At 37.1% G+C, this 14,835-nt stretch overlaps 1 protein-coding gene across 7 annotated transcripts in view; it reads left to right on the top strand.

Moving 5' to 3' along the window:
* Window positions 1-14,835, top strand: part of OSBPL1A (oxysterol binding protein like 1A) — a 200,196-nt gene that overhangs the window by 86,347 nt on the left and 99,014 nt on the right. The window contains exon 1 of one of the 7 annotated variants that reach the window (XM_079108742.1): window positions 5,999-6,587. The exons of 4 other annotated variants lie outside the window; for them this stretch is intronic. Coding sequence is in view for 1 of the 3 variants with exons in the window: in XM_079108740.1 (XP_078964866.1) it covers window positions 6,547-6,591 (45 nt within the window). In the remaining 2 variants the exon portion in view is untranslated. Of the gene's footprint in view, window positions 1-5,998; window positions 6,592-14,835 lie in introns of those variants that run through there. 2 more of the 7 variants (XM_079108741.1, XM_079108740.1) reach the window with 2 other exon arrangements.

Here is a 14,835-nt window from a genome sequence, read left to right as displayed (position 1 = left end):
AGTCCCAACACCCTGGCTCCTTTTTAATACTATTTAAAAACATTACTTCTTAAATCTTTTTGATTTTTTATTGGTTTGCATATTTCAAATGCTAGTTTATTTATATGAAGAATGATTTGGTATTGTAAATCTGAATAGGATGGTACCATTGTAAAACATCTTTGAAATTATGATGTCATAACATTCAGGTAGTAGTTGTCAAACCTAATTTGTCAAACCAAATTTTTCTCACTTGTCTTATGTGGTATCTGATGGACGTATTGAAAACGTTTGTTGTTCTAGAGATGTGTGATTTTAAGGTTAAGCCATAGATTAAATATGGTGTGTTGGTATGTGTTTCATTTCTGGAGATGTCAACCTATTCTAATTTTTAAACTATTCTAACAAAAGCCTAAAATCCCTCTCTTTGTGAACAGTCTAGATTTGCAAGAGTTATTACTATTTAACCCCTTTTAGCCTCTAAAGTTTGTCATGAGGATTAAATACAATAATAATGTAAGCAAAATTCTTAGCATAGTTTCTGACTCATAGTAATTCCTGAATAAAATTCAGCAGTAAGTGTTGTGTAGGATCTTATATTATTAACTCTTGGAATCCCTCTTCTCTGGGTGCTTTGTGTCTTTAGCATTGCGTTTATCTTATTTTGGGAAAAGGCAGTATTGTCTAGAGGAAATTTGACTACTCCTGGAATGATTGTCATGTTTCCATCCTTATTATTTAAGTGAAAGTGGACTACTTAATGTTTCTGAATCTTCATGTCTTTATCTTTCAAATAAAGTAGATCATATCAAAAGTTCCTAGGAGCATTGATCTGAAAGTCTGATGGACCTGATTTTGATCTCAGTCTTCATTTAACAAACTGTGAACAAGTTTCTATAAAATGAAAATCTGTAAAAACCTCAGAGTTGGGCATGGAGAGCAAGGGTACATAGGTGAATAATTTGTATATAGAGTATATTGCACACTGCATGAAACATTGTATTCATTTAGTAATGGCATTTAATTTTTCAAACTTAAAATCTTTTAAACCTTTAAGAATGCTTTTCAGTAATTTCATGAAATATCATTTCAATAGAATACATGGTTTTCTTTCTTCTGAGAAATAAGATTTTAGTGAGAAGACACCCCCATCCAAAAAAAAAAAAAATACTTGAAAGATAATTGGCATCCTTGAAGTTGATCTTTTAAATGATCAAGAATGATAGAAGAGGAATTTAATAACTGATATTAGGATGGCATAAGTATGCTGGGTAATGCCTTCTTATCTGGCATTATCGATTATATTTCTATTATCTGGACATTTTATTAAAAGAGCAATAAAAAACATTGAACTGAGACCTGATTCTAATATCTGACTCTGCTACCTAATTTCCCTTTAACTTAGTTTTTTAAACACATCTCCTTTTGGGTAGTGGCCAGCTGAAACATCTGTGGATTGTTTTGAAAAGTAAATGAGGTCAATTGGCAAAACACCTGTGTTGTACCTGTTACAAAATACAAATCACATAGGTGTAGATGACCTCAGCTTTCATAGCAGCAAAGATGTTTTTATTCTAATGTTTTTGTTGGCAGTTATTTTAAATGTTACACATTTACTACTACTACTTTTTTTTTTTTTTTTTTTTTTTTTGGGGTGGTGTTGGAGATTGAACCTAGGGCCCTTGTGAAAGCTTGGTAAGTGCTCTATCACTGAACATTACCCCCAGCTCACACATTTAATCCTTAACCTAAAATTTTGAAACTTTGTTTTCTGGGTGCCTTAGGATTATTGTTTTGTATGTTAATAATTACTTGGTCCCTTTAATACAGAGATACCTCAGAGGACTACCTGTTTTTCAACTAAATGGCTCAGTCATGCTGATGATTTTTGAAATCTTATTTGATCCTTATGGTTTTTTTTTAAAGATGTTGATTGACCTTTATTTTATTCATTTATTTATATGTGGTGCTGAGAGTCCAACCCAATGCCTCACACATGCTAGGCAAGCGCTCTACCATTGAGCTACATCCCCATCCCCTCCTTATGAGTTTTTAAAAAAGTATTTGATTTTCAGATTGACTGTGTGCCTGCCTCTTGCAGTGGAATACTGAGCCCTTCTGATTTACTCTTTTTAATCTCCTGTTTATTAACAAGAAAGCCAGAGAACCAAACTTGGCCAAATTATATTCACAGTCAGAGTAAGCTGGCTGTTTATGAGAAACTTGGGGTTTTCATTGAATACAGAACTTTGTGCCTGAATCTTGTGACTATTTCTGTGATATGTGGGTGGCTCTTGCTTTTTGGAGGATGCTCTGATGACCTATAGATTTGAGGTTTTCATTGTGACCCCAAATAAATGAAGTGTTACAGGCAGATTTTATTTGTATGTAAATTATTTACATGGATGAGAAAATTGCAGCATATAAAATAAGCTGAAAAGATTGTGTTGATCTGTTAAAGAGAAACCTGCAAGATATTTTCAGGGTGGAATACCTGGAAATGTAATATCACCAAATGTTAACATTGAATGTGTTAAACCTTGTCTGAGAATTTCATTTAAAAGGCTAAAACTGGTTTCATGGAGTTTTTTTTTTTTTTTTTTTTTTGTACTGGGGAGTGAATCCATGGGAGCTCTACTACTAAACTATACCCCCAGCCCTTTTTATTTTTGAGACTGGGACTCACTAACTTGCTGAGGCTGGTCTTGAACTTGCAATTCTCCTGTGTCACCCTTCCAGATTGCTGAGATTACAGGTGTATGCCATTGTGCCTGGTTATGAATTGTTTTTGTTTCTATGGTTTTCTTCTCCAGAGTATGGTCTCTGAAGTGCTAAAATGTCACATGGAAGTCATCATCAGTGCTCCCCTATTCTATGTATCATTGAGCTTCCTTGATTTAGTCAAAGCAGTTTGTTCAAGTTAGGAATTTGCCTATTTGAAGTTGGTATAATCTCACTTACCAGATATTTAATACTTTCATGTTAAATCTCCTGACTGCTGAAGAGATGTGATTGAGGTATATGACTGGATAGTGGCAGTGCTGTTTTTGGTTAAATGGAAAGATTCAGACTCTAAACTGGAACCATCTGAAAGATTGGGATTTATACTGCTGCTCTTGGACTAGACACTGATGTATTTGAAGAGAAATCACACATCCATGTGGATTTACAACTCTACCAAGTTTAGGATTTCTGTTTGTTTAGCTTCTGTGCTTTCTAATCATTTAGTCATTTTATGTCCTAAAGTTTATAGCAACAGCTCCTTCAAGGCCTTCACCCCTCTCTACACTCTTCACTCTTGTCTCTACAGTTTCTTCATCTCCCTATGCTCAGAGCGAAGTTTCTTTGCTAAAAATTGGGCCATCATTTATATACCATCAACTGCCTACTACTCCCTCACCCCAATTTTTGTCTCATTTTTCTTTTATTAGAGACCTTTATCTCCTTCCATCTTGCTTCTTCTATGGGGACCTTGCTTCAAAAAATAGCTTCTTTTTTCTTTTGAATTCTTTACTCCCTTACTGACAGCTTTTATCTATCTACATACATCTCTTTTCAGTTCCATTCTTGAAAATGTGACACTTACTGTTTCAACTTCTTCATTCCCCAAACTAGTTCATTGAAACTGTGCTTGCCAATATCTCTCTATTGCTAAATCAGAGGATGCTTTCTAAATAGTCTTACTTGTCCTTTGAAGAACTTGGTTTTGCTTCCTGTTTTTTGGAATTTTCTGTGGCTTCCAAGTGCTTCCCTCTGTTGGCCTCTCTGGCCTTTATGGCTTCTCCATCCCTTGCTCAGTCACTTTCTAAAACATCTATTCTTCTGCTTATGCCTGTTATATTAGTACTCCCTAGATTTCTATTGGTGGCTTCAGCATTCTCCCTGGATGATCCCACCTATTCCTTTAACTAGAAATCCATGACTACTTAGATATTGACCTTAGATCTGTACGGAGCTCTGAATCAGTATATCAGGCTACCTTTTGGACATTTATATATGGTTATATCAGAAGTATTTCAAAAACTTGTGTTTTAGTCAGCTTTTTTGCTGCTGTGACTAAATGGATCTGTCTAGCACAATTGTAGAGGAGTAAAGGTTTATTTGAAGGCTCATGGTTTCAGAGGTCTCAATGCATAGACAGTAAGCTCCATTCCTCAGGGGGTGAGGCAAGATATCATGGCAGAAGAGTGTGGCAGAGGGAAGCAGCTCACATCATCAGGAACCAAAGAGCGACTTCACTCTCCAGATAAAAAATATATAACCCATAGTCCTGACCCCAATGAAACACTCCCTCCAGCCACACCCCACCTGCCTCCAGTTATCACTCAGTTAATTCCACTAGGGATCAATTCACTGATTAGGTTAATATTCTCACAACCCCGTCATTTCTCCTCTGATCCTTCCTGCATTATCTCACACATGAGCTTTTGGGGGACACCTCACATCCAAATCATAACAACCAGTGTATTTAAAACTGCGTTATCCATTTAATTCAGAGAAGAACAACCAGGATCATGGGAGCTGTCTTTGGTTCACTCTTCTTCACCATACTCACATGTAATCAAGTCCAGTTAATCTGATTTCCTGTATCTCAGTTGTCTGTCCCCACCCCAACACACAAATTCCTCATTGCTACTCTACTACATAAATTTCTCAGGATGGATTTGTTGGATGAATACCACTATTTCCTTACCCAGCTTCCACCCTTTTTCAAAGCTAGGTTAAGAGTCCCTCCTGTTCCAGGAATTCCTTGTCATCAATGGCACTTATCACATTGTGTAATGATACAATGTGTCATATCATTATAATGTATACAATGTGATATATAGTCACTAAATTAGATCACCTTAAGATGCAACTGTATCTTGGTTATTTTTGGAGCATGGCCCTTAGCATATAGTAGATAGTTAATAAATATTTGAATGAATAATGAATGTACAAAAGGAGGAATACAAGCTTTTGGGTCAGACCAGTCTGGATCTAAATTCTGCCACCATAACCTCGAGCAAATTAATATGTGTTTAGGGATTTCAATTCCACATCTGAAAATGAGAATGTAAATGAGTTATTTTATGTGAAATGCCTCAGTACAGTGCCTGGCACATTTTAGGTGCTCTGTAAATTGCTTTCTCAAACAAAGTAGCTTTTGTTATTTGTTGTGCTGCCTAGTACTACTTTTGTACACTGAATTCATTCTCTAATTTTCAGGACCTAGAGAGAAAGATTCTGTAGCAGGGGCTCCCCATTAGTGGCAAATGTGACTTTTTAAGTGCATGGAATCAGTTGAGAATAAAGAAAAATAAAACAAAATGACTTTTCAGATACCCTGAAACCTTATGGAGATCAATACCAAATTTTCTGAGTTATGATCTTGGATTTTTTTTTTAAATACATTTTACATCTTTAGTGCAAATACAGCCACCACTGATTGCAGAGAAAAAGTATCCTGGGCTCTTGTTAAAGAAATATTATTAAAATATTAAATATTTTGTTCATTATTCTGGACTCACTAAAGTACGAGAACAGGTATGTATACATTCTAGAGAAGTTTAAAACTTTGGAACAAAAGTTGTTTTGCTTTTTCACCAGAGCATTATAATTAACTAGAAATCTCATAAACCTGAATATCTCACTTAAGAGGAGTGTTTATCTGGTGGATTTTTCTGTTTTTGGAGCCTTTTTCTACCAGTTAAGTCTGGGTAGAATAAGAAACCGTCTATTTTGCTTAAGTAGGCTGCACGTTAGTAGGATTAATACCATTTTCTGCCTCGATGCTCTGTCTACCCCAACTAGGGTATAAACAATAAGTGAAGACTAGTTTAGCCCTCCCTTTAACATGGTAAACACCAACTCCTCAGCAGAAGCCGGAGTGTCTGGCAGAACTGGAGTGGAGAGAATTCCTTTGCTTTCCTTAGTTTCCTGAGGGGCGTGCTGGCCATTTAAAAGTTGTCAGGGCTGGAATCTCAAGAGAGGGCTTGAGCTCAAGGCTACTTTAGGACCTTCCAGGAGACTCCGCAGGACACTCAAGCCTAGCATAAGTAGCAGTGGCCTTAACTTCCCTTCCGAGAAACCCCTGCGGGGCACTCCTCCAAAGGGCTGTGGCCAGGCAGCAGGTCCCTACCTGCGCTTTCACAGAGCCGCGACGCCTGGGGAAGGGAGGAGGGACCAGGACAACGACAGACAACGGCTGCGGAAGGAGCCGCCTGCTGCAGGCCACGCCGCGCGCCGCTCCCTGCTGGCTTGCACTCTGCTGCTGAGCCCTGGAGGGCGGGTCTGCGGCCGAGCAAGCCTGCAGCCGGTAGAGGGGCGCAGCAAAGACCTCTGAGGCCCTGGTTGTGGTGCTGGAGTCCTGGACGGAGGGCGGGCTGCTCCTCTGCCCGACCTCACTGGGGGAGGCGGGAGCTGCTGCCCGGCTGGAGCCAGGGGCGGGCCACACGAAGGTGACTTAGGGAGACCTTGCGGAGCCGCCCTGGGTCTCCGCCTTGCCGATCTGCTCGGCTGGAGAGGAGGAGAATCCGGAGTAGGAACAGGCCAAACGCATTTGTGCTGGAGATTGCTGAGGAGTGCATGGTGGAGCGTGCCAACTGGGGTCCTCAGATCCGGCCCAGGTGGGTAGGTGTGTGTGCCTGCTTGGTGGCTTTGCCAGGTCAGCCTTGGGGGCTAGGGAGGACGCCAGGGAATGAAGGGGGTGGGGGTTGGCGGCCAGATGTGATCGAGGGATGTGAGTGGATCCAAGAATAGTTGGCTGTACAGAGCAGGGTGTAGCTGCGGGTGCAGCCACGGGTGCATGGGGAGGGGTGCATCAAGCTGGGAGACCCCAGCTTCTCTCCGCCCAGCACGGGATCTTCCGGTTGAGTGTTTGCCTCTGGTTCCTACAGGAGGATCTCCTGGGGGAAAATATCGACTGATATTTTTTTTCAGCTAAATATTAGTATTAGGTCAAGTGGTGCTGGAGTAGGAGGAGTAAGACAGTGAAAGACATTATTGTCCTAAATAACCTTCTAAGTTAGTGATTTTTTGCATGTCTCTGCTCTGGCTGACATTGAGATGAACTTACCATTTCAGCTTCAGAGGCCACTGAAATTTCAAGAATTTGAGGGGAAATGCATGAGTGAATTAAGGAAAGGGAAATTATATTAATATAATGGAGAGGTGGCTTTTAACTTTAATGTTTGATTAAGGATTTTCGATTACGCATAGGCTTTCTTTGTAGCTTAAATCAGTGGGGAATCACGTTCCTAGCATTCAAACCATGTGGCTAGTTGTTTTGTGTTTTCGGTTGTGCTGGATTTTTCTGGGTGTGCAGAGAGGGTACTCAGGAGAGAAAGGTGCCAGGGAAGGCTTTGTACGGCTTGGGTTATTAAAGCTATTAAAAACTTTCTTAATTTTAATTAGGTTCAGAGAATTAAGGCACTTCATTTTAAAGGCATATCATTGCTTAGCAGGAAGCTCTTTCCAAGGAGAAAAATGCTTGAAATGCGTGTTGGTGGAGTAATGTGTAGGCTAGAATATGGGATCTAAGTAAACTTTCCTTTCAGTTTGCCACAACCAAATTAGTCTCTCCTCCAGTGATTTTTAGCACTAAAGTGGTTAACTTGGTAAGGTGACTGTTTTGAGTTAGTAGCTATATAATCTAAACTTGAAAATCAGAGAGCTGTTTCACCCTCTGTTTAAGTACTTTTACTAGACTGGAGTTTTAAAAGGAATTTTTATCATTGTGGATATAGTTGCTGGACACTGATCTCTCCTCTTTAGGAACCTTATGAAAGTTAAGGGGTTTCTTTGATAAAAGTGACCCACCTTATTTCTTTACTCTGTGATCACCCTGCAGAATGGGGGAAAGTAAAAAAAAAAAAAGCATATTAGGTTTTCCACATTAAAAGCAAATGTTTCTACTCATATTCAAAGTTGTTTTAATACAGTACAAACACATTTTAAATATTATGTATGAAATGACAAAGTTATGCAACATCATAATCTAAGCTCCATGTATCATTTTCTTTCTTTTAAAGACCTGATGAACATATTACTGTTTGTGGCATTTAAATATGACACTAGCTTTGAAGATTCTAAGAAAATTTTTAAATCCTTTAAAAAGTAGAAATTTAGGATTTCTACTTGATCCATTTATTCAGCATGTATTTTTAATTTTTCAGTTTATATATGTAATCTGGGTAAACACTGCTACAAATTAATTTTGGAAGTACTAGGTCATAAATTATATACAAAAAATTGTTTATGTAAAATGAAGCTGGTTTTCATTTTGATAACTTTGGGGTCATTTTTTAACAAAAATACACAAAGTTTTAACTAGCATCTGTGTGTGTGTGAGTATGTGTGTGTGTGTGTGTGTGTGTGAAGCCTTTCACGTTTGTTGTGATCTAAGATCTATTCTGGCAAGTTGTATCACAGCGGTTCAAGACTGAAACTTTCATGCAATTTGCCTTGTTTCCAACTGTATTCCCAGTGTAGAATGCAATACCTGGCTTATGTGCTTATAAATTTTGAGTAAGTTGTATAGGCAGGCGTTCCTGTCATTTTAATTTTAAAATGGTCAGGATGTAACCCCTATATATTGTTATAATGGTCCATTGTGGATTTGATAGTTATGACCTTATGTAAAAATTTTCCTTGACAATTCAGCAAGTATTTACAGAATGTTTACCTTCTTGGAAACTGCCAGATGAGTCTGTCTTCATAAAACTTAGTCTACTACAGGAGTCAGATTACTAGATTATTATGGAAGGTACAACTCAGAAGCAACAGAAGAGGATGAATTCTAGCAAATCATTCATTACGACTGGATGGGGGGAAGAATAAAAAGCCAACTATAAATGAATACAAGTAGTATCTTTTTGAAGCACTTTGTAAAATATGCTTTAAGAGTTTAAAATTTATCTTGGGCAGTTAAAATCACTCAGATTTTAATCAGAAGAGATTTAATCAGATTTGCTCTTTACGAGAAGGATTAGAGGACAGGCCTGAAAGCAGGATGACCAGGTGCAGGAATCCAAGAGAGATAATCCAGCCTGAGTCAAGTTAGTGACTGAGGGAAAGAAAAAGAAGACACAGAGCAGAGAGAGAATTCAAAAATAAACAACTTAAGTAGGAGCTGACAATAGATTGAATATTGAAGGAAAAAGACAATGTCATTGCTGACTCCAGCCTTCTGGCATTGTCACCAGATAAATATAACTAACATATGGAATAAATGGAATGTGGGAAGATGAGTTCTATCTTGGACGTGTTGATGTGTCCTTACTTGTCCAATAAAAGTTTGGGAATCATTACGTTGGGAGTCACCTAATTAAATGTGGTAATCAGCCTATGGAGTGAATGATATCAAGTAGGAGAAGTATAACTTGAAAAATTTGAAATCAAAGATTTGAATACTGACATTTAAAGACAAGTAGAAGAAAAGGAACCAGCAGGGAACACTGAGAAAAAGCAGCCAGAAGCAGGAGGAACTCTAGAACAGGTAAGGTCAAGGGAGAAGAGCTTTATAAGGAGTACAGGTAATAACTGAAGTGTGTCCATGGGAGATGGGAGCCAGGTGGTCCTTGGAGTCTTTGATGAGAGATGTTTCAGAAGCATGACACAGGAAGAAGCCAGATTGCAGAGGAGTAAATGAGAGGGAAGTGAGGAAGCAGAAATAATAAAGATAGACTGTGATTCAGTTTGTGTAGACATTCATAATCTGAATAATTCAAATTTTGTTACTTTCTTCCAGTCCTTATGCTTTTCATTTCTTTTTAACATACTTGTTAGGGCTTTCAGGGTCATATTCAATAGATGGTGGTAATAAATGATCATCCCTTATATTAACAAGAAGACACTTTTCATGATTCACTATTAAGAATAATATTTAACAAATACCATTTACCAGGTTAGTGACATTCATTTTCATTCTCATATTAAAATTTTTAATGAAGAAAAAAATGTTGAATTTTACCACACATGTTCTTCCTGTACTTAAGAGGATCTTATGTTTTTTAATTTTTTTTTTTTGGTAAATTATGCATTTAGATTTTTTCTAATGATAAGTTATCTTTGTGTATCTGAAATAAACCTGCTTCAGTTATGATGCATTTAACATTCTTCTGAATTTAGTTTCTTTGGGATCTTGTCATTTCTGTTCATGAGTAAGAATGGCTTTTAGTTTCCTTTTTCTTCTATTCTTATCAAGGTTTAGTATTAAGGTTATACTGACCTTATAAAATGAGTCTGGGAGTATTGCCTCTTGCTGTTCTCTGGAAGATCTTGCATAAAATGGAAATGATCTGTTCTTTGAAAATTTAGTAGAACTTTCTTATAAAACCATCTTTGAGTTTTTAAAAAACTATTATATATGTATTTAATGTTTGTAAGACTATTTTGGTTTTCTATTTTGGGGGGTCAGTTTTGACAAGTACATATTGCTAAGAATTTATTCTTTCAATTGAATTTTTGAAATTTGTTGTTATACAGGTGCTCATAGTATTTTTTATTTTAGAACTTAACGTTGGATATGTAAGTGGGTATTCCTTTTCTTATTCTTTTTCACACTCCTTTTTCCTAATATTTGGATAGGTGTGAATAAACTTTTTTCTTCAAATGAGTTGTCCCCCACCCACACCTCATCCACTTTCACCCTAGATTATCAAATAAGTTTCATTAAAGCTTTGTAAATTTCTTTTTCAAAGAATGGTCTTTAGCTTTGTTATCTAATGCTGCCTTTAAAGTTTCTGCAGTTATCTCTTTGTATGAATTAATCCCCCCCATAATCTACCCATTTATTCTTCTTTGTCCCTTGAAAGTGGATAATTTGTTCAAAATTTGTTCATTTCCAGATTGTAAGTTATGTTTTATTTCTAGTATTTTGTATTTTGGCAGATGTATCACTGCTAGTTTTATCCTTTATTTTGATTATTAATAGATTCAGTAGTTTGTATTTGCCTAGACTCCTTCTTGCCATACTGAAGACTACTGATGAATATAGTCAAGGTACTACCCTCCTGTAATTAAAGCACAGGAAACTTGCAGGTGGTTTTGATGACTTCAGGGTTTGTTTTTTTCCTCTTATCTCTCTTCCTGCCTCCCCAGCTTGGCACTTCTCTTTGTTTCTTTTCTCCACCTTGCTGCATATCTTCCTCTTATTCCCTTCCTTACACTTTCTTTTCTATACCATGATATTATTTTTTATAATTTTATCTTTAGTTCTTTTTATTTAAAAAAATTTTTTTTTGTCAGTGGACCTTGATTTTATTTATTTATTTATATTTCATGCTGAGAATCGAACTCAGTGCCTCACACTTGTTAGGTACACGATCTATCACTGAGCCACAACCCCAGTCCTGTACCATGGTATTTTGAGTGGTGGAAGAACAATTATTTCCTAGACACTGTCCCTCACTTCCCCCACACTGATTTTCTACCTTGGGGGCTTTTTCATTTACCTACTCAGTGTACTCCATCTTGTTCTTTCCTTCTTAGAACCTTGGCCTCAGCAACAAAAAGTAAAAAAGCTGAGATGACCTGTGTCTCATTTTCATTAAATGCTCAAAGGTTCATCATCATTTACCACACAATTTTTGTTATTCCTTATGCAGTCCAACTTGAGGAAAGCCTAGGAGGAAAGCATTCGTGGTAGAACATGAACCAGTGACTGGGGAGTCCTGAGGCACGAGTTTCAGACTCTTTACAGACTCTTCACTGGCACTTTAACTTGGGTATGATAAGCCTTATTCCAGAGCTCACATTCTTTCTGCATAACCACTAAGTTTTGGACACAGATCCTTTCTCTCTGCTTCACAAGTTGTTGTGAGACTCAAATGAGAATCAGGACAAACCTACCACTTTTATTTTATGATAGTCTTTTTGTGTTGTAGTCTCAGGAAAATGTCTTCAGAGGAATTTGGGGATAGAATGGAATGGTTTGTGGCATGGTGTGATGGATGAGAGAAACCCTGATGGGAAGCACTAGGCGGTGACAGGAATGACAAGAAGCACAGGAGTAGTGCTCAGTAGTTGAGATGCCTGTCCCCTGGGAGAAGGGAGCTCATAACCTTCTTGGCTGCAGGATCATATTGTTATGTGTGGTGGCTGGATGCTATCCTTTACTAAATGTCATCTGTTTATTTGCCTAGTTATTATTTGTGACATTCAGGACTTTTTCAAATTTACTTTCTGTAAGAACTCAGCCTTCACGTATAATAATGTTTCTGTAAGGGAGATTTTGTGGTTCTGGGTTCTAAACATCTGAATTAGAAGATATGGGTAATAGTAATAATTTAATTTTGAGTATTTTCTTCATTTTTATTTTACTTTGTGTTATGGAGTCATTTAAATTCTCAAAGCAATAGAATCAGTCTTACATTGTACAGATATCTAGTCTGGTGGTTTTCAAAGGTTTTATTGGTGGAGTCAGAATGGAGGTCCCAGCACATAAGACAGAAAAGTACCCTCTTATCTTACTGAGGCACCTCCATAAAACAACTTCAAAATGATTGCTCTGTTCTCCCTTATTTTACCGAGGAGTCTAGACCCTGGAGAGAGGATTGTTTATTTGCTCAACCTAGTTTAGGTAGGAGAGTGCAAAACTTGGAGCTAGATCTAGACTTCTGCCACCAAATTGTAGTGCTGGAGAACACCCCAGCTATCACATATATGGCTTGAATTAAGAAAGTTCATCCATTAGATAACACAAAACATCCTTTCTCAAAGCTGATGTGGCCATGTGTATGGTTTCTGAACTTGACAAAAGGATACCAAGTTTAGAAGAGAGATAAGCAGATGGTGGAGAAAAGTGAACTGTCTTCAGATTTTTCACAAAATACCAGTATTTCTGGTTCTCAATAGGAAATTGCTGTCCATCTTTTTGGGAATTTTTTTTTCTGTGGTATAGAAGTTGCATTTAGGAAGAAAATAGAATTTGTTCATTTCTCTAGATATTCTCAGTTTTATTCTGAGATAAAACCAGATGGTTAGAACACTACACCCTGGACTATGTTTTCTTGGTTTTTAGAAAAATTGCCTTTACTGAGTTGTAAGTTGCCGTTAGACCCTCAATTGCTATTAAGGGGCATTTCAAAATCAATTACCTTTAATAACATGAGTATTTTGCCTTCTGATGCTCTTATTCCCCTATATATTAACCTGGATAAGAAATTAGAGCTGAGGGCAAAGAGGGAGTTTGTTTTCCCTAGAGAACTGGTATTTTTTTTTTCCTTGTGGACAATTAAAAGGGCATAATTGATTGTATTTCTCTTTCTGTTTTGGCCTTAGGAGAGTTCAAAGCCAGATTTCTGGCTTGTCCATAGTATCATCGTAGGCTCTGTCACTGAGGGTCCTGCCCCAGCATGATATCAGAAATTGTTCTAAAAAAAAAAAAAAAAAAAAAAAAAAAAAAAAAAAAAAAAAGAAATTGTTCTGGGTTTTCACAGCCTTACAGTTTGGCAATCACTGGATTACAGCATTCTCTTGTGAATTAGTTGAATGTGGTTGTGCCCCAGAGTAAATTCATGTATGGTGACACTATTTTGGGATTTTTCTGTAAGTAGTACTAAGTAAATAGTTGTTAAACTGTTAGAAATACATTTTTATTTTATACTGTGGTTCTGTTTTATTTATTATAGATAATTTCAAGCTCCCAATTTAAAATACATGCAAAATTACAGTGGGCACCCCCCACCCCCATGTTCATATGAGTCAGTCTAAATATATTTTAGGCCAATATTTGGAGAAAAAAAAAATTACTGTTTTTGTTTGTGTTTAGACACACAAAGAATTTACCTTTCTAATCATTTTAATCATATAGTTCAGAGGCATTAAGTACATTTGCATTATTGTGCATCCATCACTACCATCTGTCCATAGATGTTTTTCCATCTTGTAAAATCGAAACTATACCCATTAAACAGTACAACAGACAATACTCCCTGTTCCCCACTCCAAGCCCCAGAAGCCATCATTCTTCTTTCTGTCTCTATGAAATTGACTACTTTATGTTCCTCATAAGTGTAATCATACAATATTTTCCTTCTGTGTGATTTATTTCACTAAACACAGTGTCCTCAAAGTTTATCCATGTCATAGCATGTGTCAGAATTTCCTTCTACTTAAGGCTGCATATATGTATGTGTGTATATGCCATACTGTGTTTGACGGTTCATCTGTCCATGAACACTAGGGTTGCTTTCCCCCTTTGGCTCTTTTAAAGAATGTTGCTTGAATATGGGTGTATGAGTACCTCTTTGAGTCTCTGCTTTCATTTCTTTTGCACATATACACAAAATTGATATTGCTGGATCATATGGCAGTTCTTTTAATTTTTTGAGGAACCACCACATTGTCATCCATAGCAGCTGTGCCATTTTACATTCTATCAAGAGTGCCAAGCCTTCTAATTTCTCTATAGTCTCACAAACTTTTTTTTTGACAGCCATCTGAAATGGTGAGAGGTATGGAGAAAAATGTTGTAGGTAGAATTAGTAACATTTTCTATTCAGACATTAACCCCAAGCTTGCCTAATTACCTGTGCTTACATTGACCCATAATTGCCCTGCAAACCAGTACTTTTTCAAATTGTGTAGCATTTGCTGTGCTTCAGGTATGATGGAGGGTGCACCTTAGAGTCTCTCTTTTCTGAAAAACAACTCCACAAAGCAGGGTTGATTCTTGAGATTTTCCTGGACTTAAAAATTGGTTTTTAAGTGTATATGTCTTATATTCTAGTTTTGTTATCTTTCTGAACTTTAGATTACATACCAAATATAGATGTGCTGTCATATTTTGAAGGATCACTACTTAATGGAAAAGAACGTTATCTTTTCTACAGAGTTAGCATATGAAAATAAGGGAATACATGTTTGGATCAC

This window comes from Sciurus vulgaris (genome assembly GCF_902686455.1).
Source record: "Sciurus vulgaris genome assembly, chromosome: 13".
Classification (NCBI taxonomy): Eukaryota; Metazoa; Chordata; class Mammalia; order Rodentia; family Sciuridae; genus Sciurus; species Sciurus vulgaris.
This window is presented reverse-complemented; position numbering and strand designations above follow the sequence as displayed.